Raw genomic sequence first — 26,116 nt, 5'->3', positions numbered from 1 at the left:
AATGCAGAGTGCTGCTGCTACTGCTGCTAAGTTGCTTCAGTCGTGTCCGACTCTGTGAGACCCCACAGACTGCAGTCTACCAGGCTTCTCCGTCCATGGGATTCTCCATGCAAGAACACTGGAGTGGGTTGCCATTTCCTTCTCCAAGGCATGAAAGTGGAAAGTGAAAGTGAAGTTGCTCAGTTGTGTCCGACTCTCAGCAACCCCATGGACTGCAGCCTACCAGGCTCCTCCATCCATGGGATTTTCCAGGCAACAGTACTGGAGTGGGGTGCCATTGCCTTCTCCGTACATTAAGGGAAATGCCAGGCTGTGTAATCAAAAGCTAGAATCAAGATTTCCGGGAGAAATATCAACATGCAACCTCAGACATGCAGATGACACCACCCTTATGGCAGAAAGTGAAGAAGAACTAAAGAGCCTCTTGGTGAAAGTGAAAGAGGAGAGTGAAAAAGTTGGCTTAAAACTCAACATTCAGAAAACTAAGATCATGGCATCCGGTCCCATCACTTCATGGCAAATAGATGGGGAAACAATGGAAACAGTGACAGACTATTTGCTTGGGTTCCAAAATCACTGTGGATGGTGACTGTATCATGAAATTAAAAGATGTCTGCTCCTTGATAGGAAAGCTATGACAAACTTATATAGCGTATTAAAAAGCAAAGACATCACTTTGCCAAAAAAGGCCCATATAGTCCAAGGGATGGTTTCTCCAGTAGTCATGTAGAGATGTGAGAGTTGGACCATAAATAATGCAGAGCACCGAAGAACTTATGCTTTTGAATTGTGGTGCTAGAAAAGGCTCTTCAGAGTCTCCTGGACACCAAGGAGATCAAACCAGTCAATTCTAAAGATCAATCCTGAACACTGATTAGAAGGACTAATGCCGAAGCTCCAATACTCTGGCCACCTGGTGGGAAGAGTTGACTCATTGGAAAAGACCCTGATGCTGGGAAAGACTGAAGGCAAAAGGAGAAGGGGAGGCAGAGGATGAGATGGCTAGATAGCACCACTGACTCAATGGACATGAATTTGAGCAAACTCTGGGAGACAGAGGAGGACAGGGAAGCCTAGCGTGCTGCAGTCCATGGAGTGGCAAAGAGTCAGACATGACTTAGCAACCAAACAAGGAAATGATTCTCCATCAAAATACTGACCAAAAGGACATTATTAGAATGCCCAGATTCACTTGTAGGGATTAAGTATATTATTCTACAAACTCTATAATAAACAATTTAGTTTCACATATTAGTCGTAGAAAAGCTACTGCTCTCAAGGATAAATCATTTACTTTTCTCTCCTGACAAAGGCTTAAAATCAACATATAGTAACAAAAATTTAAGAGATATTAATTTGAACCACTTTTAGATATATATATTTTTAAAACTGCCCATCTATGGCTTAACTGGAAGCCTAAGAAACCAATTGTGTGTGCTTTGAAAAGGGGAAGGAAAGGCTTAAACACACATTTCAAACAGGAATACAGTTTAATTTCTTGTAGTTTTAAATATCAGTGATCAAACATAACTGAGAGCAAAGTAATCAGTCTGTTCACAAGATTACAATGGTAACATTAAAGTCTAATTTCAGCTGAAGTCAGTTACCGGCTCAGATATGTTAGGTTTAAATTTGTCTTGTGAAAACTGGTGGTAACAGTGGGTAACAATGCTTGCTTTAAAGTTAAGGGACATTTGATTATGAGTAAGGAAAGCATTAAAGTTGATTTGTAACACACAGTAGAATTCTGTTAATACAAGGCTCATTATTTCATGTATTTGGTTAAACTGTAAGGTAAGTTGTATCTCCCTAGAGGTAACCAATACACACTGGAAACAATGCATATAAATACACTGATAATCTGTAGAGGCACTGCTAATCCTATCCTGGGTCCTCTAACTCAAAGAAGTTTCATTATGGAATGAAAACAGGGAATCCTTTTAGCTGAATGTTTAGTTCCCATGCTAGCAAATAATGCCAGAATTCTGTTTCTAAAATGGAAAAAAAAAAAAACAAAAACCAAACCCACACACACTATCTGGTAGGAATGGTGGGAAAGAAATGATAAGAAAGGATTCTGAAGGAAGATTGAATTTGAGCTAAGAAATGTTAAAAAGTCATGGAACAAAGGACAGCTACTTCACAAAAGCAACAGTAATCACCCCTCAGCTCAATGAAAAAGAAAGAAAAAAAAGAAGATAAAATGCTTTAGATAAAAATCTTCTAACTTCAGAAGTATAAAGAGAGACCTCTCTTTGCAGAGGGCATCATCGAATAAATCCTGAACCCAGTTACAGCCTGGACTTCTATTCTAGAATCTCTGTTCGAAGTATTAAAGTGATTGACAGCATATTCAAGAACATTTTCTTTTATATAAAACTAAGATGCAATAAACACATGTGCAACAAAAGAGAGTACTTACTTAGCAGTCTAAAATATTTTTAAGTATATCAAAATCACCTTTTATATTTGAAAGCTATAAAAGTTCACTTGGTTTAAAATATGTTCATTTTAGAAATTTAGGAAAGAAGAAAAGAAGGGAGAAAGGGAGAGAGGAAGGAAATGGTTCACAGGGCACTACTCTGGCTTTGAAGAGTAAGAACGTACACAGCGTGGATAACATTATAATAGCTTTGTATGGGGGCAGATGGTTACTGGATTTATAGTAGTGGTGATCATTTCTTAATATATACAAATGTCAAACAATGTAGTATACCTGAAACTAAGGTAATGCTGTATGTCAACTATATGAAAAATAAGAATGTAAAAATGTCTTATAGAAGCCTCCCTTAACTCTGGAGACCCAAATGAGTTAGGAACAACCTTCATGGGCCTCTCTGGTGGCTCAGACAGTAAAGAATTCATCTGCAATGCAGGAGTCCAGGGTTCAATCCCTGGGTTGGGAAGAGCCCCTTTAAAGGGAATGATTACCCACTCCAGTATTCTTGCCTGGAAAATTCCATGAACGGAGAAGGGTAGGCTACAGTCCATGGTGTTGTAAAGAGTCAGACATGACTGAGCTACTAATACACATACATACAAAACATAAAGTAAGCATGTGAAAATGAGTTCTGTCATCATATTGCTTAAATAACATTCCTATTACTTTAGGGGGAACTTTAAAATCAGATAATACAGGGAGAAGGAAGACTGAGAAAATTATACATATGTATTACATATTACTTTTATTTGTTTCATCCATGCTAATTTGTTAGATCATCAGACTCAATGGAAAAGAAGCAGTGGCAGCTTTTTGTTATAATAGAAAAATTATACAGCAACAGGTACATGGGGGAAATGTTTCAACCAGTAATATAAGCTCAAGTTAATATAAGTGGCTTTCTATACCATAGTAAGTATTCTGACCTAATGATTTTCATTTTTTAATAATGTTAAGTATTCATGCAGGAAGAGACCAGGAAACTGTTCATATAGCACAGACAACATTACAGAGAGATAATGGTTTCTAGTTGAATGAGTACAAGTATTAAATGTATTAAAAATAGTTTTTACCACGTGAAATTCTAAAACAGCAAACAACAAAAAAAGGTAAATCTAAAATAAATTGATTTTAAATCAGTTTAAATATTTATTTTTAGAAGGTAGTTTAAATTTTTAGTTGTAGAATGTAGAATGTATAATACTTTATTTTCAGGTCCTATTTCCCATTCTATAATATCAAATTTTATAAAACCATGACGTGTGCGAGGAGTAACGCTCATGCACCACAGACATACGTACCATCACATGAGAGGGAAACGTAACTTCCTACGTCATCAGACATGTGTCGCATCACGTTTCTACCCATATTAAGACCAAGGACAATCCAATAATCTATTGCTGCTCCAAGAATTCCAGTCAATAAGTAAGCTAGTTCATGTCTGAAGACCTAACATTAAGATGGAAAAATATTACTAAAACATACTGAAAGGTATCATTTCTATTATTTTGAATAGTTGCTGAGTCAAAATATAGCTATTTAAAAAAATGGGGCATGCTAATGCTAAAAGGTTATTCTTAAGAACTCTAGCAAATTAACTCCCTCTTTTCATTCTTTCCATCTCCTTTCCCTCCTTCCTCCCCTGATCTATATCTACATCTAAATATATATCTATACGACAAAATAGTTAATAACATTTACAGCTCTCATATATGGATAGCTTGAAACAAACTTTTAAAGTAACTTCATCCAATTGTATCCAGCCAGAGCTTTAGTTGGGCAATAATTCTATTAAAACAATAAAGAAGTATTTGGCTTCTGTGGATTTCTGTTTATAAGAACATATGACTATAAAAAAGAGAAATTTAGTCACCTCTACTGTTTATATATAAAATTAACCTTTACATTTCCTTAAATGGCCTTTCAAAGGAAAAGACCTGAAAAACATAATGAATACAAGCTACAGCAAGTGTACTTTGTTGTTAAAAAAAACAATTGGCTGATCAAATATTAGTTATTCAGTTCAGTTCAGTCGCTCAGTCGTGTCTGACTCTTTGCAACCCCATGAATTGCAGTACGCAAGGCCTCCCTGTCCATCACCAACTCCCACAGTTCACTCAGACTCACGTCCATCGAGTCAGTGATGCCATCCAGCCATCTCATCCTCTATCGTCCCCTTCTCCTCCTGCCCCCAATCTCTCCCAGCATCAGGGTCTTTTCCAATGAGTCAACTCTTCGCATGAGGTGGCCAAAGTACTGGAGTTTCAGCTTCAGCATCATTCCTTCCAAAGAACACCCAGGGCTGATCTCCTTCAGAATGGACTGGTTGGATCTCCTTGCAGTCCAAGGGACTCTCAAGGGTCTTCTCCAACACCACAGTTCAAAAGCATCAATTCTTCGGCCTCAGCTTTTTTCACAGTCCAACTCTCACATCCATACATGACCACTGGAAAAACCAAAGCCTTGACTAGCCAGACCTTTGTTGGCAAAGTAATGTCTCTGCTTTTGAATATCCCATCTAGGTTGGTCATAACTTTCCTTCAAGGAGTAAGCGTCTTTTAATTTCATGGCTGCAGTCACCATCGGCAGTGATTTTGGAGCCCCAAAAAATAAAGTCTGACACTGTTTCCACTGTTTCCCCATCTATTTACCATGAAGTGATGGGACCAGATGCTATGATCTTAGTTTTCTGAATGTTGAGCTATAAGTCAACTTTTTCACTCTCCTCTTTCACTTTCATCAAGAGGCTTTTCAGTTCCTTTTCACTTTCTGCCATAAGGGTGGTGTCATCTGCATATCTGAGGTTACTGGTATTTCTCCCGGCAATCTGGATTCTAGCTTGTGCTTCTTCCAGCCCAGCGTTTCTCATGATGTACTCTGCACATAAGTTAAATAATCAGGGTGACAATATACAGACTTGACATACTCCTTTTCCTATTTTGAACCAGTCTGTTGTTCCATGTCCAGTTCTAACTGTTGCTTCCTGATCTGCATATAGGTTTTTCAAGAGGCAGGTCAGGTGGCCTGGTATTTCCATCTCTTTCAGAATTTTCCACAGTTTATGGTGATCCACACAGTCCAAGGCTTTGTCATAGTCAATAAAGCAGAAATAGATGTTTTTCTGGAACTGTCTTGCTTTTTCGATGATCCAGTGGATGTTGGCAATTTGATCTCTGGTTCCTCTGCCTTTTCTAAAACCAGTTTGAACATCTGGAAGTTCACGGTTTACGTATTGCTGAAGCCTGGCTTGGAGAATTTTGAGCATTACTTTATTAGCATGTGAGATGAGTGCAACTGTGCAGTAGTTTGAGCATTCTTTGGCATTGCCTTTCTTTGGGACTGGAATGAAAACTGACCTTTTCCAGTCCTGTGGCCACTGCTGAGTTTTCCAAATTTGCTGGTGTATTGAGTGCAGGACTTTCACAGCATCATCTTTCAGGATTTGAAATAGCTCAACTGGAATTCCATCACCTCCACTAGCTTATATCAAATACCATATCTAACTTACAGATATACAGATATCAAGTTTAAACATTGCTTTATATTACCATTTCTATAATAACATTATTAAACTACTATAAGAAATATGGCAAGGCATACAAAATTTACTTATAATAATATTTTACACTAGTGTTTAAAAACATCTTTCTAATCCATAAACTATGAAGATGAAGAGGTGTGAAAATGATATTTTTAAACACCTCTGATTTAAACAGACACATTTTTTCACAATGACATTAAGTTAAAATTCCTGTAGTTTTGGTATCTGCTGTCTAGGCATATTGGATGAGTGAAAAAAAAAATCACTAAATTAACAGTTGGGTAGAAAGCATGTGAAAAGGTTTTAATAAATGTTATGATACCCAAATAGACTATAACTGCTATGTTCTGCCACCATATTATACCTGATATGAGATTAGTGACAGAAATATCCAGCACTTAGCACTTTGAACCCTCAGTGACTACAGGATTTATTTCTCCTGCCCTCAAAGACAAGGTTCTTATGAGTATATACCACATCATTCCTATCATAAGAAGTTATTAAATGATTTCAGAATTGCAGTGCTATTTTGGGGTTGCTGTACAAACAAGGACAAATGGTCAAGCAGCACATACATCAGACCCACTAAAACAGTGTTTATTGAGGGAAAATCCACAGACAGGATCCTCAGCAGGTGCATAGGTCCCCTTCTGCCCTACCATGATGTTGTTGGGCAGCACGTGGTATTCTGGCAGGGCTGGACATCAGAAGGTGGGGGACAAACTCTGAAGATTGGGACCAAAGGAATTCTAAGCTGCATGATTAGAGAAACACTGCCCTTCTTCCGACATGATCAGGGGCCAAGATACAGAACTTTGACCATACCCTGATTCTGTGAGGTCAGGATTCATGAGTGGGCAAGAGCAGGGCCCCTTCTCCTGTTACATTAGAGAACTGGGTTTAAACTCTGCCACTGTGGTTGTGTGGCATGGGGAGTGAGCAGTAGGACTGGCCGTTACCACCAGGCTGGGGAGGTGTCCATACCTCCCTCAGGCTCTAACTGTGACAAGCCTTGCAGCTGACCGTAAATGGCTCTTGTAAGTACTGGGTCTTAAACAGTCTTCAACGAACTTTGCAGGAAGCAAACTCTGTTCTGTGCAAAGCCCAAATGTAGATGATCACTGAGCAATGTTACTTCTCATGGTTCAATTTATCAAGAGAACATAAAACTGGACAATGAAAATCTCTATTTAAATTAGCAAACTGATCATGTCTAGATTCATACCACAGAATATCCCTTCCAACATATACGTATATCTGACTTTTAGCAATGATACTATTCAGGAAGAAAGCATGAGACTGTTACATTTGATTTTTCAAAGTATTCCTCTATTTCAATCAGGGTTACTTCAGCTCCCTGGTGCTAAGACTCCGGATATGAAAGACAAGGTTAGCCCAAAGAGTTAAGCTTCATGTAAACCACAATTCTAACACTGAAAGATGAAGCCCCAGGTTGGTAGGTGTCCAATATAGTACTGGAGAAAAGCAGAGAAACAGCTCCAGAAGGAATGAAGACTCTGAGCCAAAGAGGAAACAATGCTTGGTTGTGGATGTGTCTGGTGGTCAAAGGAAAATCTGATGCTGTAAAAAGCACATAGGAACCTGGAATGTTAGATCGATTAATCAAGGTTAATTGGAAGTGGTCAAACAGGAGATGGCAAGAGTGAACATCGACATTTTAGCAATTGAACTAAAATGGACTGGAATGGGTGAATTTAACTAAGATTACCATTTTATCTACTACTGTGGGCAAGAATCCCTTTGAAGAAATGAGGTAGCCCTCAGAGTCAACATGAGTCTGAAATGCAGTACTTGGGTGCAATCTCAAACCGACAGAATGATCTCTGTTGGTTTTCAAGGTAATCCATTCAACATCATAGTAATCCAAGTCTATGCCAAAGAAGCTGAACAGTTCTACGATGACCTACAAGACCTTCTAGAACTAACACCAAAAAAAGATGTCCTTTTCATCGTAGGGGACTGGAATGCAAAAGTAGGAAATCAAGAGATACCTGGAGTATCAAGCAAGTTTGGCCTTGGAGTACAAAATGAAGCAGGGCAAAGGCTAACAGAGTTTTGCCAAGAGAATGCACTGGTCATAGTAAACACCCTCTTCCAACAACACAAGGGATGACTCTACACATGGATACCACCAGATGGTCAATACCAAAACCAGACTGATTACATTCTCTGCAGTTGAAGATGGGAGAAGCTCTATGCAGTCAGCAAAAACAAGAACAGGAGCTGACTGTGGCTCAGATCATAAGTCCTTATTGCCAAATTCAGACTAAAATTGAATAAAGTAGGGAAAACCACCAGACCATTCAGGTATGAACTAAGTCAAACTCCTTATGATTATACAGTGGAAGTGACAAACAGATTCAAGGGATTAGATCTGAAAAGAAAGAGTGCTTGAAGAACTGTGGACAGAGGTTCGTGACACTGTACGGGAGGCAGTAATGAAGACCATCCCCAAGAAAAAGAAATGCAAAAAGGCAAAATGGTTGTCTGAGGAGGCCTTGCAAATAGCTGAGAAAAGAAGAGACGCAAAAGGCAATGGAGAAAAGGAAAGATATACCCATTTGAATGCAGAGTTCCAAATAGCAAGGAGAGATAACAAAGCCTTCCACAGCGATTAGTGCAAATAGAGGAAAACAATACAATGGGAAAGACTAGAGATCTCTTCAAGAAAATTAGAGATACCAAGGGAACATTTCATTCAACGATGGGCTCAATAAAGGACAGAAATGATTTACGGACCTAACAGAAGCCAAAGATGTTAAGAAGAGGTGGTAAGAATACATAGAAGAACTATATAAAAAAGGTCTTAATGACCTGGACAACCACGATGGTGTGGTCACTTACCTACAGTCAGACATCCTGGAATGCGAAGTGAAGTGGGCCTCAGGAAGCATTACTACGGGAAAAAAGCTAGTGGAGGTGATGGAATTCCAGTTGAGCTATTTCAAATCCTGAAAGATGATGCTGTTAAAGTGTTGTACTCAATATGGCAGTAAATTTGGAAAACTCATCAGTGGCTGAAGGACTAGATAAGGTCAGTTTTCATTCCAATCCCAAAGAAGGGCAATGCCAAAGAATGTTCAAACTACCGTACAATTTCTGTCATTTCACATGCTAGTAAGGTAATGTTCAAAATCCTCCAAGCCAGGCTTCAGCAGTACATAAACTGAGAACTTACAGATATACAAGTTGGATATAGAAAAGGCAGAGGAAGCAGATATCAAATTGCCAACACCTGTTGGATCACAGAAAAAGCAAGGGAATTTCACAACAAACTGTGGAAAATTCTAATAGAGATGGGAATACCAAATTACCTTATGTGCCTCCTGAGAAATCTGTATGCAGGTCAAAAAGCAACAGTTAGAACCAGACATGGAAAACAGACTGGTTCAAAATTAGGAAAGAAGTATATCAAAGCAGTATATTGTCACCTTGCTCATTTAACTTATATGCAGAGTACATCATGACAAATGCCGGACTAGATGAAGCTGGAATCAAGATTGCCAGGAGAAGTATCAATGACCTCAAATATGCAGATGACATCACCTTAATAGAAGAAAGCAAAGAGGAAGTAAAGAGCCTATTGAAGAATATGAAAGAGGAGAGTGACAAAGCTGGCTTAAAACTCAGCATTCAAAAAATGAAGATTATGGCATGTGGTCCCATCACTTCCTGCCAAATAGACGGGGATAAAATGGAAACTTTATTTTCTTGGGCTCCAAAATCATTGCAGATGATGACTACAGACATGAAATTAAAAGATGCTTGCTCTTTGGAAGAAAAGCTATAACAAACCTAGACAGCATATTGAAAAGCAGACTCACTTTGCTGACAAAGGTCCATATAGTTAAAACTATGGCTTTTCTAGTAGTAATGTATGGATGTGAGAGTTGGACCATAAAGGTGGCTGAGCACTGAAGAATTGATGCTTTTGAACTGTGGTGCTGGAGAAGACTCTTGAGAGTCCTTTAGTCAGCAAGGATATCAAACCAATCAATCCTGAGGGAAATCAACCCTAAATATTCACTGGAAGAACTGATGCTGAAGCTGAAGCTCCAATACTTTGAACACCTGATGGGAAGAGTCGACTCATTGGAAAAGTCTCTGATGCTGGAGAAGATTGAGGGCTGGAGAAAAAGGGGGCAAGAGAGGATGAGAGGGTTAGATGGCATCATCAAGTCAATGGACATGAGTTTGAGCAAATCCTGGGAGATAACGAAGGACAGGGAAACGTGGCATACTACAGTCCGTGGGGTTGCAAAGAGTCGGACATGTCTTAGCGACTGAACAACAACAAAACCATAATCCAGCACTGTATCACGTAAAAATAACACAAAACCAACCAGCTGAGACTTTCCTTATGCAAATAAATGTACATGTGTACCTGACACCACAGATGAGTATCAATATTGCTTACTATTCAACTCACCTTCAAATTATTGTTATTAAACAGAGACAGGGCTCCCCTGGGAGTCCAGTGCTGAAGAGTCCTCCTTGTAGTGCAGGGGACACCAGTCGGATCCCTGGTCCAGAAGGTTACCACATGCCTTGGAGCAACTAAGCCCATGCATCACAAATGTAGAGCCTATGCTTTAGTGCCCGGAGCCACAACTATTGAAGCTTACGTGCCCTAGAGTCCCTGCTCAGATACAAGAGAAGCCACTGCAATGAGAAGCCCGTGTACCTCAACTACAGAGTAGCCCCTGCTAGCCTCAACTAGAGAAAGCCCACACGACAAAGATCCAGCGCTTCCAAAAACAAAAAATATATCTTAAAAAAAAAAAAAAAAGATAAGGAAAAAAAAAATCAAGAGATAGGCACATCTTGCAGTATTTTCAAGGAAAGGCTGCAGTTCCTTTACCATGGTCAAAAAAATTCCTACCAAAGTTATTCTATTTGTGTATCAATGGCTAAAATAGCTATCACATATCCATTATAGAAAATTTTCATAGAAAAATATACTTTCAAATCAGGTTCTTGGATCCTTATACACTATTTTCTTAACCATGACACTCACTATAACCATAGGACACTGTGCTATGGGACTATACTCACTGTAACCTAACAATGCTATTTATAGCACAGAGAATATACGCTTTGGAGTAGGTTAGAGGGGAAAAAGGCAAAAAAAAAAGAAAAATCATAAAAAGAGAAAAGCTTTCTTGGAATACTGAAATGTTTACTAAAGCTGAAAGAGTATAGCACAAATAACCTAAGATTTAAAGAAATGAAAGATTTAATTTACAGATGTGACATATTTACCTTGAAATGCCCTTCTAATATGTTCAAGTCTTTTAGAAGACATTCTGTCAATACAGTTCTCTATTATCTACCAGTACAAGTAATCTCCAGGTTATAAACTTGGCAATCTCCCCAAAATTGACCAGTGTGCAGAAGAAATCTGAATGTTGGCCTTCTGATTCCCAGATTAGGGCTTTCTACAATATCCCACAGCAACAGATGACAAACTGCTCCTCTAGTACCTCTGGCAGAAAGAGGCAAACATTAACTATATACTGTGCCTCTTCCTATTTTGAACAGTGGCATGTGAAATGAGAGAAAGTGATGGCCGCTAGTCAAGGTTTTGCCCTAAGAAGCTGTGACATCTTGAATACGTTACTTATACTCTTCAACCTCAATTTCTTTGTCTTTAAATACAAACTAGTTTCCATTTCTACGAATAACTATATGGTTATAATTAAACAGCATATAAGGACATCACAAAGAAAAGCAGGACTAAGCACTGAGCTTAGTAAAATGTGTACCTCCTCTATAACCTTGACACATCCCACCTCTGCTCTGCCAAGGAAAGCCCAAGCTTTCTGAGATTATGACAATGAAATTCATTGCCACTGTGTCACTCTGCAATACTTTCTGATTGACATTATGACAAAACAATATTAGCATAAACTGAGGACTTCTGTTTAGCTAATGACTTAAATTGAATGCTTCAACTAAGCAAATCAAGATACAAATGCTTTACAGTACAGAAAATGATGCCCGTGAACATGCATGGAATTCGTGAAATTGGAAACTGCCAAAGATTTAATTAAGTACAATAATGAATTCTAACACATAAAGTACCAAAATAGAAAAAAAAAAAAACAGCTTATATGAAGTTAAGCAATACAAATGTTAAATAAAATATTTGCAAAGCTCAAAACCAGTTCTCATACTACAACTGATGCTACAATTTCGTGTACACTGCTTTGAAAATATGTTTAATTTACTTATAATCTGAACAAAAATCTTCAGGTTAAATATGTATGAATTCGTTACTATTTACATTAGTATTTGCTGAGTAAATTCTTAACTGTGGGAGTCCTTTGATGATTTAGTAAAATTGTGGAAACATCACTTTTATTATTGTTTTCAATTATAAATGAAAATTTCATTTACATAATGAATAAAAAATGTTTTTTCTTATTTATGCATTTATGCATAAATAAGAAACTGTTTTCTATACTTAATGATTTTATTGTCTAATCAGTAGAAAAAAAAGGCAATGATAATTAATCAGGATTTTATCACTTTTAGCTTAGAAGTGTAGTTACACCCAGAAACAATCCTCCCTTTTTAATTCAAATTGAAAGAACAAACAAAAACCCTGAAAAGAATTTTTTCTTTAAAGAATGCATCAGACACTCCCTAATTAAGAATCTTTAAAAATCAATAAGGGTTTCCGTTTCTGATAATGGAGGCCTCCCTAATTCAGATAAACTGTCTTACAAAAGAAAACTTAAAATGTTGAATATGTAAAAAAACAACTTCTGTAAAGTTAAGAGAAACTGCTCAGCCAGAATCCAGGAGAAGGTAAAAACCAAGTGATGCCTCAAAGCTAGATGACTTTGCCCTAAGGCCATCTGCTGACCCCAGAGAAAGAGCTGACATACAGGGGAGAAGAGAGTATAAAAGTCATGGCCCAAGGCCTAATGCCCAATATGCTGGCACCCTGCAGGGCTTCAATCTCAAAGCAAGCATGAAGCAGAAGCAAAACTACCTTTATCTGTAGCCCTGTGCTTCACATAGACTATTCAGGAACCCTTGACCCCAGCAACAAAAATTCTCCCTACAAGAAAATAGTCAGTGTCTTTGCCACAAACTGTTTCTACAAAGTAATTTTTAAATGCCATTTGCAACATACAGTCAAGCATACCTAGTTTGCAAGAAAATATAAAAGACAAGAAAACAGCAGAAACAAGAAATAGAAACAGACTCACAAAAACGTCAAATATGGAATAATCAGACATAGACTGTAAAATAACTATTATAAGCATGTTCAAAGAAAAAAGAAAATCTTGAAAACTTTGTAGGGAACCAGAAATCATAAACATATACCATAGTAATTTGGAAGTTAAAAAGTCTAAAACTGGAAAAAGTACAAAAATTAAAAGTGCAATCGCCACGTTTATCTTTTTTAGTTCAGTTCAGTCGCTCACTTGCGTCCAACTCTGTGTGACCCCATGATTCGCGGCACGCCAGGCCTCCCTGTCCATCACCAACTCCCGGAGTTCACTCAAATTCATGTGCATCGAGTCGGTGATGCCATCCAGCCATCTCATCCTCTGTCGTCCCTTTCTCCTCCTGCCCCCAATCCCTCCCAGCATCAGAGTCTTTTCCAATGAGTCAACTCTTCGCATGAGGTGGCCAAAGTATTGGAGTTTCAGCTTCAGCATCAGTCCTTCCAATGAACACCCAGGACTGAATCTCCTTTAGGATGGACTGGTTGGATCTCCTCGCAGTTCAAGGGACTCTCAAGTCTTCTCCAACACCACAGTTCAAAAGCATCAATTCTTTGGCGTTCACCTTTCTTCACAGTCCAACTCTCACATCCATACATGACCACTGGAAAAACCATAGCCTTGACTAGATGGACCTTTGTTGGCAAAGTAGTATCTCTGCTTTTCAATACGCTATCGAGGTTGGTCATAACTTGCCTTCCAAGGAGTAAGCGTCTTTTAATTTCATTGCTGCAATCACCATCTGCAGTGATTTTGGAGCCCAGAAAAATAAAGTCTGACACAGTTTCCACTGTTTCCCCATCTATTTCCCATGAAGTGATGGGACCAGATGCCATGATCTTAGTTTTCTGATTGTTAAGTTTAAGCCAACTTATTCACCCTCCTCTTTCACTTTCATCAAGAGGCTCTTTAGTTCCTCTTCTCTTTCTGCCATAAAGGTGGTGTCATCTGCATATCTGAGGTTATTGATATTTCTCCCGGCAATCTTGATTCCAGCTTGTGCTTCTTCCAGCCCAGCATTTCTCATGATGTACTCTTGTTAGACACAGTTGAAAAGAGACTAGTGAACTAGAAATTGGATGAAAACGCTATTCAAAACAGACTGAGTGTAGAAAAAAATGGAAAATAAACACGAGAGGGTAAAAACACAGAGGATACAAAGAGGAAGTGTAACCAGTTCAACTGGAACTTATAAAGCAAAAGAGAGAAAATGGATCAGAGGAAATTAATTAGAAGAGGAACTATGTAAGAATTTTCCTTAAGCTAGAAGAGACTTTATTTATGGCTGCAAAGCCTTTGACTGTGTGGATCCCAACAAACTGTGGAAAATTCTTAAAGAGATGGGAATACCAGACCATCTCACCTACCTCCTGAGAAATCTGCATGCAGGTCAAGAAGCAACAGTTAGAACCAGACATGGAAACACGGACTGGTTCCAAATCAGGAAAGGAGGATGTCAAGGCTGTATATTGTCACCCTGCTTATTTAACTCATATGCAGAGTACACCATGCAAAATGCCGGGCTGGATGAAAAACAAGATGGAATCAAGATTGCCGGAATAAATATCAATAACCTCAGATACGCAGATGATACCACCCTTATGGCAGAAAGAGAAGCAAACTAAGGGGTCTCTTGATGAAAGTGAAAGAGGAGAGTGAAAAAGTTGGCTTAAACTTAACAATCAGAAAACTAAGATCATGGCATCTGGTCCCATCATTTCATGGGAAATAGATGGGGAAACAGTGTCAGACTTTATTTTTTTGGGCTCCAAAATCACTGCAGATGGTGACTGCAGCCATGAAATTAAAAGACACTTACTCCTTGGAAGGAAAATTATGACCAACCTCGATAGCGTATTGAAAAGCAGAGATATTACTTTGCCAACAAAGGTCCGTCTAGTCAAGGCTATGGTTTTTCCAGTGGTCATGTATGGAAGTGAGAGTTGGACTGTGAAGAAGGCTGAGCGCCAAAGAATTGATGCTTTTGAACTGTGGTGTTGGAGAAGACTCTTGAGAGTCCCTTGGACTGCAAGGAGATCCAACCAGTCCATCCTAAAGGAGACCAGTCCTGGGTGTTCATTGGAAGGACTGATACTAAAGTTGAAACTCCAGTACTTTGGCCACCTCATGCAAAGAGTTGACTCATTGGAAAAGACCCTGATGCTGGGAGGGATTGGGGGCAGGAGGAGAAAGGGACGACAGAGGATGTGATGGCTGGATGGCATCACCAACTCGATGCACATGAGTTTGAGTGAACTCCGGGAGTTGGTAATGGACAGGGAGGCCTGGAGTGCTACGATTCATGGGGTCGCAAAGAGTCGGACACGACTGAGCGACTGAACTGAACTGAACTGAACTGAACCCTATATGAGGTCAAAAAAAAAAGTTGAGTTAATTTCAGAAGGCAGAAATCATATAGAGCTCACTTTTAAGCTATAAGTTACTATTAGATATTAATAACAAAAGCACAGACAAAACCCACTAACGACAAAAAGCCATCCATTTAGAAGTTTTAAAACACTCTTTTAAAAATTTTTTGGATCAAAGGGGGATTCATAATTGACAATAAAAAACACTTTGAAAAAATCAGTAAGAGCACCGTCCATTAAAGGATCAAAACTTGAAGGAGGAATCTCAAGTTGTACTCAAAAGGACATTTATATTAAGTACACATATTGGAAATAAAGACTAAAAAAAAAATAAGATACAAACATTCAAGAAGACAGAAGAGAAAGTAAAAGAAAGGGATTTTAAAAAATGAACTGAAATTAATAATACAGAAAAGTTAACAATAAAGTCCCCAAAAGATCATTTTGAAAAGAAAAATGACTAACATTATGCACCTAAAACATGGAGCAGAATGTTGCTATGAACTTTACATATTTTCTGCATTTAATTTTCCCAGTTACCCTTCAGATAAATGTACTAACATCACTTTATGTTAAATTTCAAATGATATGCAAAACCTATTTATGGAGAAATGGTTCAGGAAATAACTCAACATCAAGAAAGGTAGTTTTAAAAACAAGTAGAACTTCATATTAGTAGCTCACCAAAAAGTTGTATGGATTAGCTCAATTTTTAAAATCAATAGTTCCTTAAAAATTGAAACATCCAGAAATATAAAATCTAGAATGATAATTAACTGTAGATTTCTTAGCAGTAATAGCCAAGTAATTCTCCAAATGTGAAAACGGCACTACCACCAAATGAGGAATGATGAAACCAGCCACCAAGAATCTTTTACTTTAAAATTAGATAAACAAAATAGAAAACAATGATATATTTGGGTACATATTAATTTTTTTCAAGTAACTCCAAATATAAAGGGAAGAAAAAAGATGCGTATGTCAAAGAAGCACTTTTTTCCAAAGGCCAATGTTCATTTGTAAATTAATCCTACTTACATCATTAGACTTGCATTTTTCCTTGTGAGAATATATAGTCCACTCCAAAAGCATATTTACAGGTTTGGTCAAAAGCCCAGAGGTCTCATTTCCTGACCAAAAGATTTCAAGAAGAACTGCCTTTCCTGTTATTTTCAGACTCTGAGAATCTGACCAGTCATACAACCTAATAAAAAGACAAATGAAAAGCATTATCTTTATGCCAATTTAACTATTACAGTTACTAGGCGTTAAGAGCTGCTAAATTGATCATCACAGTTATTAGGCATAATATCTTGCCATAAAACAAAAAATTCTAGCAATTTCTGAATATAGAAAAATCATAAAATATTAGGATCTGAATATTGAGTTATAATTCACGAGTACACATTAATGTAACTGCAGGTTTTAGAGCATGTGCAAAGCTTACAGATATTATAGCCAGTGTTAAAACCTGGTATACCTTTTTACTTAGGCTTTCAATTACTAAAGAATTCAAAAGTATACAAATTCTGAAAAATAAAAACAATCTATCCAAACGTGTAAGTCAGTGAAAAATAAAAATGTGAACTAAGGAAACATAACATATAAACCTTTACCGCTACTGAAGGACTGAATCTAGACATATATTTTTAAAATAAATCTACTTTAAACTAGAAAACAAGGTGGTTTTTTAAGAAATGTATATGTAAATAATTAGAAAAATGGTATATAAAACAATATATAGAAAAGATATATATTTTTGGTGTTTTTTTAAAACTTACTTTTGACTCAGATGTCGGACTTCACTTTCAATCAAATTAAAGAAAAATTTAAGCAGTGTTAGGTGGAGTACCTTAGAGCCAATAATATTTTCTGAAATTTGATGACAAAAACTTTCATTGAAAAGGCAAGACCTGGAAAACATGAACCCAACAATGTATAACATGTAACAACTCACTGAGTAATTTGTGAGCAAATTATTATGCTTCTCAGAAAATCATCGAAATTTTAATAAAGTTTGCTCCCACAAAATGTAAAGCAAATTAAGCAAAATTTTATTAATAATATATTTTCTTCCTTTAAATATTAAACCCTGTCAAATATCCCATACAGTTAATTTTTCAACAATAGAGATCTGATTTCCCTACTTTTCAATGATTGTAATGTTTAACAACCAGCTGTTAGTCTCCCTTTGTATTCATTTCACTGAAAAAGAACAAAAGAGCTATGAATTTCATTAATTCATTGATTCAGATGATCAGCTACATTTTCAATTAGCTACACTCAATTTATAATATTCTCCATAATCCTCCTCTTACTCAGATTATTTTCTTATTCATATTTAGAAAAATGAAGGTTATTTAGAGCTATTTTTTTCAGTTTTAAAAATTCAGTATTTATTTCTTTCCATCTTCTGCAGCAGTTCTACCCAACAGAACTTTCTGTGATGATGGATATGTTCCACTGAACACTTGAAATGTGGCTTGTGTAGAACTGAGGTGTTGAAATTTTATTTAATCTTAATTAAATTTAAATATAGTCACATGTGGCTAGTGGCTTCAGAGTTGGAAGCACAGTTCTACAGTATTTCTAAAAAGAGAATGCAAGATAAATCAGAACTCTAGGATTAAGAGTCTAGGCAACAATATTTATTACAATTTTCTTCCAATTTCATTATTATATCAATGATGTACTTGCAACTCTGTACCTCTGTCTCCATCCTTTCCATCTCCTTTAGAATACCACACTAACAGAGTAGTGTGGTATTCTATTTAACAGCTATTAAATTTAATAATCCATTTGATACTCCAATCTAGTCTAAAAGGTCCTCCTTGACCACAGTTATTTAACTCTACCTGAAAACTGCCAGAGACGGATACAATGGTATCATTTTTTCATTTTACATGGAGCAGGCAATGGCACCCCACTCCAGTACTCTTGCCTGGAAAATCCCATGGATGGAGGAGCCTGGTAGGCTGCAGTCCATGGGGGTCACTGAGGGTCGGACACGACTGAGCGACTTCCCTTTCACGCATTGGAGAAGGAAATGGCAACCCACTCCAGTGTTCTTGCCTGGAGAATCCCAGGGACGGGGGAGCCTGGTGGGCTGCCATCTATGGGGTCGCACAGAGTCGGACACGACTGAAGTGACTTAGCAGCAGCATATTATGAAATATTTCAAAAATACACTCAGAAGTAGACTAATATCATCCAGCTCATTTACATTCCTACCACTTTCCTAGGCACCTTCCACTAGACTCCCAACAGACCCAATTATTTCATAATTAGATCTGGTATCTGTTTATTAAAAAGTCTACTTTTAAGCTGTCTGAAATCCATTTCTGGTAGCATCAATAAATTCATTCAAATCTTTATTAAGCATTTATTATATTCCAGATATAAGCACTGAGGAGAGAGATGTTTTAACACTGAGCATCTACTCTTCTGAAATTCAGAGGCTGCTTACATACACTGTTGGAGGGAATGTAAATCAGTCTGGAGATCCCTCAAGGCTAATCATGTTTCTATTATGGCATGCAGCTGTAATTATCTTTTATTTTTTGCCTGGCTATTGATTGTGAAAACTGATAAACATCCTTTACTATTGTGATTACATAACTATTACATTGACTTAATACTACTGTATTTATGATTGGTCAACAGAAAATAATAGAATTCTACATCACCAAAACTATCATTTAATAGAAAAATCTGTAATCACTTTTTAAAATCCAGATCCATATCAGAATAATCTTGGAATTTGTTGAAAAATACAAATGCCCAGGTACTGCTTTTTTCCTCCAGAGCTCCAGATATGTTTCTAATGAGCAGCCATGTTTATTTAAAAACGATTGGACTATATGAGGATCGTTTATTTTTATCTAGTTTCACTTCTATTTCATATCCAGTGCTCCCATTTCATTTAGTTTGTGTTTTCCAATTTGTCTGTCTCTTCTTTTTTGACATTCTTTCTCAAGACTATCAAGTGTATTAGAAAAGTCTCTGTATACATATATATATAAAGTATGTATAATATAATATATATATTTTAGAAAACTTCTGAATTTTTGCCTGGCTAAAAAATTTGACATTTTGATTTCACTTGTTTGACTTAGTATGGATACAATACTATATTTCTAATAAAAAACATATGCAATAAGCAACAAAGGGAACTAGAGTCAACATCTTATAATAAACTATAATGGAAAATAATCTCAAAAATAATGTATGCGTATACGATTAACTTCTTTTAGATGGGAGATGCCAAAGAATGTTTGAACTACCTAACAACTGCACTCATTTCACATGTTAGGAAGTTAATGCTCAAAAATCCTTCAAGCTAGGCTTCAGCAGTACATAAACTGAAAACTTCCAAATATACAACATGGACTTAAAAAAGGAAGAGGAACCAGAGATCAAATTGCTAACATCTGCTGCATCACAGAAAAAGCAAGGGAATTCCTGAAAAACATGTATTTCTGCTTCATTGACTATGCTAAAGCCTTTGACTCTGGATCACAGCAAACTGTGGAAAATTCTTAGAGAGACGGGACTACCACACAACCTTACTTGCCTCCTAAGAAATCTGTATGCAGGTCAAGAAGCAACAGTTACAACTGGACATGGAACAATGGACTGGTTCCAAATTGGAAAAGGAGTACATCAAGGTTGTACATTGTTACCCTGTTTATTTAACTTATGTGAAGAGTACATCATATGAAATGCCGGGCTGGATGAAGCACAAGCTGGAATCAAGATTGCTGGGAGAAATACCAATAACCTCAGATATGCAGATAACGCCACCCTTATGGCAGAAAGTGAAGAGGAATTAAAGGGCCTCTTGATGAAGGTGAAAGAGGAGAGTGACAAAGCTGGCTTAAAACTCAGCGTTCAAAAACTAAGATCATGGTATCCGGTCCCATCACTTCATGGCAAATAGATGGGAAAAGTGACAGAAAAAGAAACAGTGACAGACTTTATTTTCTTGGGCTCCAAAATCACTGTGGACGGTAACTGCAGCCATGAAATTAAAAGACACTTGCTCCTTGGAAGAAAAGCTATGAAAAGCTAGACAACCTATTAAATAGCCAAGACATCAGTTTGCCAACAAAAGTTCACCTAGTCAAAGCTATGTTTTTCCAACAGCCATGTATGGATGTTAGAGCTAGACCGTAAAGAAGGCTAAGTGCCAAAGAACTCATGCTTTTGAATTGTGCTGTTGGAGAAGACTCTTGAGAGTCCCTTGGGCAGCAAGGAAATCAAACCAGTCAATCCTAAGGGAAATCAACCATGAATATTCATTGGAGGGACTGATGTTGAAGCTAAAGCTCCAATACTTTGGCCACCTGATATGAAGAGCCAACTCACTGGAAAAGACCCTGATGCTGGGAAAGACTGAAGGCAGGAGGAGAAGGGGACGACAGAGGATGAGATGGTTGGATGGCATCATCAACTCAATGGACATGAGCTTGAGCAAATTCCAGGAGATGGTGATGGACAGGGAAGCCTGGTGTGCTGCAGTCCATGGGGTCGCAAAGAGTCAGACATGACTGAGAGATGGAACACCACCACCACTATGTGTAAGTGAATCACCTTGCTGTGCACCTGAGACACTGTAAGTCAACTGTACTTGAATATAACATATATATTAAGAAAAAAATTAAGAACAGAACTACCATTAAGATCCAGCTATCCCACTTCTGGGCATTTATACAAAGAATACAAAGATGCTAATTTGAAAAGATATACACACCCTTTGTTTATTGCAACAGTATTTTACACTGGCCAAAATATGGAAATAACCTTAAGAGCCCATCAACAAATGAATAACGATATGACACACGTTAACACACACACACACACACATAATAGAATACTACTCAGAAAAAAAAAATCTTGCCATTTGTGACAACATGGATAGACTTGGAGCATATTAAGTGAAACAAGTCAGAGAAAGACATATACACTATGATTGTGGAATATAAAAAACAAATGACCAAAATAAATGAGCAAATTAGACCAAACCTAAACAAGCACACAGAAACAGAGTAGCGGTTACCAGAGGGGGAAGGGCTGGGGGTGGGTGGAGAGAAGATCAACTGTATGGTAATAGAAGAAAACTCAGTTTTCCTGGTGAACACACTGCAGGTACACAAAAGCAGAAATATAATGTTCATATGCAACTTACATAATGTTACAAACTAATGTTACAACAATAAAGAATTAAAAACAACAACAAAAAAAGCCAGAGGCTGATTTAAATAAGAAACTTAACTCAAGGCAAAGGGCAAGAGATAGGAAGTAGCATTTGACCTGTACTCTAAAGGATAATTAGGAGTAGTCAGGTATTTACAGGGTGTCAGGAATAGAAGTTTATAGAAGGCAGAGAAAATCTAAGAGCAAACGGTTAAGAAATGAAAAAGAGGGGTTCCCTGGCAGTGTAGTGATAAAGAATCCGCCTGCCAATGCAGGAGACATGGGTTCAATCCCTTATTTGGGGACGATCCCACATGCCATGGAGCAACTAAGCCTGTGGGCCACAACTAGAGAGCCTGTGCTCTAGAAGAGTCCAGGAGCCACAACTACCAAAGCCTGCATGCCCCACAGTCCATGCTCCACAACAAGAGGAGCCCCTGCTTGCTGCAACTCAAGAAAAGCCCACGCAGCAACAAAGACCCGGCATGGTCAAAAATACATACATACATGTAAAATTTTAAAAAAAGATTTCAGTCATTGGGTACACTTGGGAAAAAAATGAAGATAAGAATGAAGACACACAGGAGGGCTGAATTATGGAGGGTCTTACATGTTTTGCGAAGGAATTTTAAATGTTTTCTATAGGTGAGGTATGTCTTAATGAAGGATTTTTATCTGGGAAATAATAAGACCACTTTGGAAAGACCATACTGGGGTACTTTGGAAGACAAAAGGAAAAAAGTAAAATCAAGGTCAACAAGGTTGGTAGTGCAACATTTTACATAAAGAGCAATGAAGGCTTTTAAATAAATGTGATGACAATGAAGGAAGAAACAGATTTGAAAATTAGGAAGAATGCCAAATAAATAAACCATATATCTTCACTTCCTACACCTGTGTTGAGACAGTACTGTGTTAGAACTGTGCTCATATCTTCAAAAGTGCAGAAGCTAAGAAAAAAGGTGCAGGAATTATGATTTTATCTTTTTACCCCTTGAAACACAGCACAGTGCCTGGCTTCCAGTAACTACTCAATAACTTTTTTTTTTTTAAAGAATAAATAAATGCATGCTAGCTAGCCAATTAGCTTGTGTTAAATATAATACAACCAAGATGGTAGGAAAATCCTTATGATCTCAAAGAAGTAACCAAGGATCTAGCCTTCGCCTGGCTAGTCAAGTAACCTTTCTCTTATTACTATGGACTCCTGCTAAAATCAAACATTTGGATAAAAACAAAGTACTTCGCAGACAAAGGAGGGTTATCAGATACAGAGAGCTATCAGAAAAAAATGGAAAAATCGATTAGTTCTGTCTGAGAGAAAGCAGCAGAAATAGGAGCGATTTCTGAAAAGATTAACATATGGAAGACAAAGGAAGGATTTAGGCATATGACAGCATGTGCAGAGGCATGAAAAAGATGACATATTTAGGAAATATTAAGTTCCGTTTCAAAATTCAAATTCCTAGCTGAAAAAATATAAGAGAAACACTAAAACAGATACTGTACACAGTTACAAATGTTTATACTGACAATGACCAAACTTTGATAATGTTCATATCCAATAAATTAATTTTCTTACTTTTTACAACAAAGTTCAAATTTATTTTGTTAAAAAGAAAACAAAGAATGATTTAGCATTCCTGTAAGTCCACTTCATATATTTATTAAAAATTTTTTTAAAATAAAATGACTGACAAACATGACCAATTTAGCCTTTGTGTTAAACACAACACACAAACATCACACACAAATATAAAAATAACTTTTTCTAAAAAGAAACATATTTATCAGTATCTAAAAAATACATAGGACAACACTGACTATATGAAATTGAGCACCCTTGCATGTGAAATTCCTTACCTGATAAGCACTTCTATTAGAGACCATGTCCCTTTCATACAAGTCGGACACTGAAACAACTCTAAGTAATATGTTGACATGGCTGGGGACTTCCAAGGAGGGTGAAGGTGAAGAAGAGCTGACAATATATGAAAGTATCGACCAGAAAACGTATCTATGTTATCCTATTATTTAAAAACAAAGAAAGAAAGAAAACAAGATGGCTAAACGTACCGTTTTACCAGCTAACTTAGTTTAAAACTCTGATAACCCAGATCTAACTTTCTTGGCAAAAATATGTGTTTGGACAAAGGAGAACAGATGGGAGCATGATGTTTAGCTAATTGAATACTGACTGCAACTTAGAGAGGCATAGTCTAAACATGCATCTGTGTATTAGACAATCTCAGCTACTGGGACTAACTTATATAAAATGTCCATTTTACTTCTCATGATTATACTGAGACTGAGTCCCCAAATGTGACTTGAGATAAACTAAACAAACTTTACATGCAACATTCTGACTTATTACCAACGTTAGTCTGACACAGCTTAAACCTGTTTTTTCTTCAAATTGGTACCTTGATAAAGAATATAACTAGAAATCTACCTTGATAGAAATCTACCTTTGAAAAGGTGTTTTCATTGATTTTCACAGTTTAAAGAGTAAATTCAGTGCCTACATATACTATGAATAAAAATGATTACCAGTGTACTGAGTAATTAACTAAATGACCTTCTAGATCTCTGAAATTTGATTACTGCCACAGAAAAAAAATTCTGAGAAAAATATTAAAACAATTTAATTTAAAAACAAAAGAAATAGTAATAAATGGGTGTCTCATTTCTTATTAAAATGAGGGAAACAAATAAGGAAGAGAAAATAACAAATATATACATAATAATATAAACATACAAAAATAACTATAAATATGCAAAAAGAGAAAATTTGCATTTTAACATTCTTTGAAAGACCATCAATACGTAAGACTGCTCTTACCTGTAGAATGTTTTCTAGAAGAGCATGGAGAAGGTAAACAGGAGGGATATAATGTGCTTGCAAAGAGGAAAGTTCCTCAATTGCTTCCTTAAAAAACTGTCCTTCTATGAGGCTTTCAATTAAATTTAATATGCCTCGTGGAAATTCAGCATTTTTAACCTACGAAAGGAAAGATTCTATGACCCAAAAGGAAGAGGAAAATTCTGATATGAAATTTTGAATTAGTAAGGAGCCTGAATTTCCTCATCTGTACAATGAACAATCTCTGGTCTCACTACTTCACTAGATTGTTTTTTGATTCAAAAAGAATGATCTATATGAATGTGTTTTACAACAATAAAATTGTACTGTAAAACATATACATTGTTAATTGTTCTATTTATTCATCTTTGTCACCTTGAATAGTATAGGGAAATAGTACCTCTAAAGAAAACTTCAAAAGGCATTTGCAAAGTCTGGCTGCTAATGAGACTTCAGTTAGAAGTACAACTACACATAGTTCTTTTTTTTAATTAAAAAAAAAATTTATTTATTTTTAATTGATTGATGATTGCTTTACAATACTGGTTTGATTTCTGTCATACATCAACATGAATTAACCATATGTTTACATATGTCCCTTCTCTCTTGAATTTCCCTCCCACCTTCCGCCCATTTCCACCCCTCTAAGTTATTACAGAGCTTCAGTTTGAGTTTCCAGAGTCATACAGCAAATTCCCATTAGCTATCTATTTACACATGTTAGTGCATATACACACAGTTCTAATTTAGGTGCAAAATTACTTTTTGGTGTTCTTTTAAACTTATAAGCAAACTGTGTCTATTAACATATACTGAATATATTAAGACGTCATCAAGTACAATCAGTATTTGCAAAAAGTAACATTTGCTGTAACATAAAATTACTCTACAGAGGCACATTAACACAACTCTTAAGAGTTCCACAAAATACATCCTCCTTGATCAAAATATTTTTAACAATAAAAGTGACTACTTTGAACTAGTTGAGAATCAAGAATACTGTGAAAAACTAAATAGAATAAAGAAGTCAATTTTGAAGGAATGAAGGATACAAAGAAAATAATACACTCATAAATATTATACTGAAAATTTAACCTAAGTTGTAATTATGAAAGCTATGAAATGTTATGAATAGAGATACACAACTCACCTGTGATGTGCACAAGTTTTTAATTCTTATCAATATTTATTGCATAGAATTTTTTTTGAGCTTTGATAGAATACTATTTTTTTTTTCATATCTGATGAGAAAAACTACATTTCAAATCCAATAGGAATCTTTGTCTTGCTGACAGCACATTTCTTTACATCAAAATAAAAAAAAAAAAAAAAACAAACCCCTAAAAATAGGGGATTTCCTGATGGCTCAGAGGTAAAGAATCCACCTGCCAATACAGGAGACACAGTAAGGATCTTCCTTAATCTGGGAAGATCCCACATGCTGCG

At 36.7% G+C, this 26,116-nt stretch overlaps 1 protein-coding gene across 10 annotated transcripts in view; it reads right to left on the bottom strand.

Annotated features, from left to right (window-relative positions):
- The window catches only part of SLF1 (SMC5-SMC6 complex localization factor 1), a 73,483-nt gene that overhangs the window by 11,591 nt on the left and 35,776 nt on the right, over nucleotides 1-26,116 (bottom strand). For all 10 annotated transcript variants that reach the window (XM_055564919.1, XM_055564943.1, XM_055564914.1 and 7 more), the window contains 5 exons: nucleotides 24,650-24,808; nucleotides 23,671-23,834; nucleotides 17,394-17,525; nucleotides 16,651-16,816; nucleotides 3,742-3,889 (listed from right to left, as the gene is read on the bottom strand). In XM_055564919.1, the coding sequence (XP_055420894.1) occupies nucleotides 3,742-3,889; nucleotides 16,651-16,816; nucleotides 17,394-17,525; nucleotides 23,671-23,834; nucleotides 24,650-24,808 (769 nt within the window). The remainder of the gene's footprint in view (nucleotides 1-3,741; nucleotides 3,890-16,650; nucleotides 16,817-17,393; nucleotides 17,526-23,670; nucleotides 23,835-24,649; nucleotides 24,809-26,116) is intronic.

This window comes from Bubalus kerabau, chromosome 1 (genome assembly GCF_029407905.1).
Source record: "Bubalus kerabau isolate K-KA32 ecotype Philippines breed swamp buffalo chromosome 1, PCC_UOA_SB_1v2, whole genome shotgun sequence".
In the NCBI taxonomy this organism is placed as follows: Eukaryota; Metazoa; Chordata; class Mammalia; order Artiodactyla; family Bovidae; genus Bubalus; species Bubalus kerabau.
The sequence above is the reverse complement of the archived record's forward strand: the minus strand, read 5'-3'. Positions and strand labels throughout refer to the sequence as shown.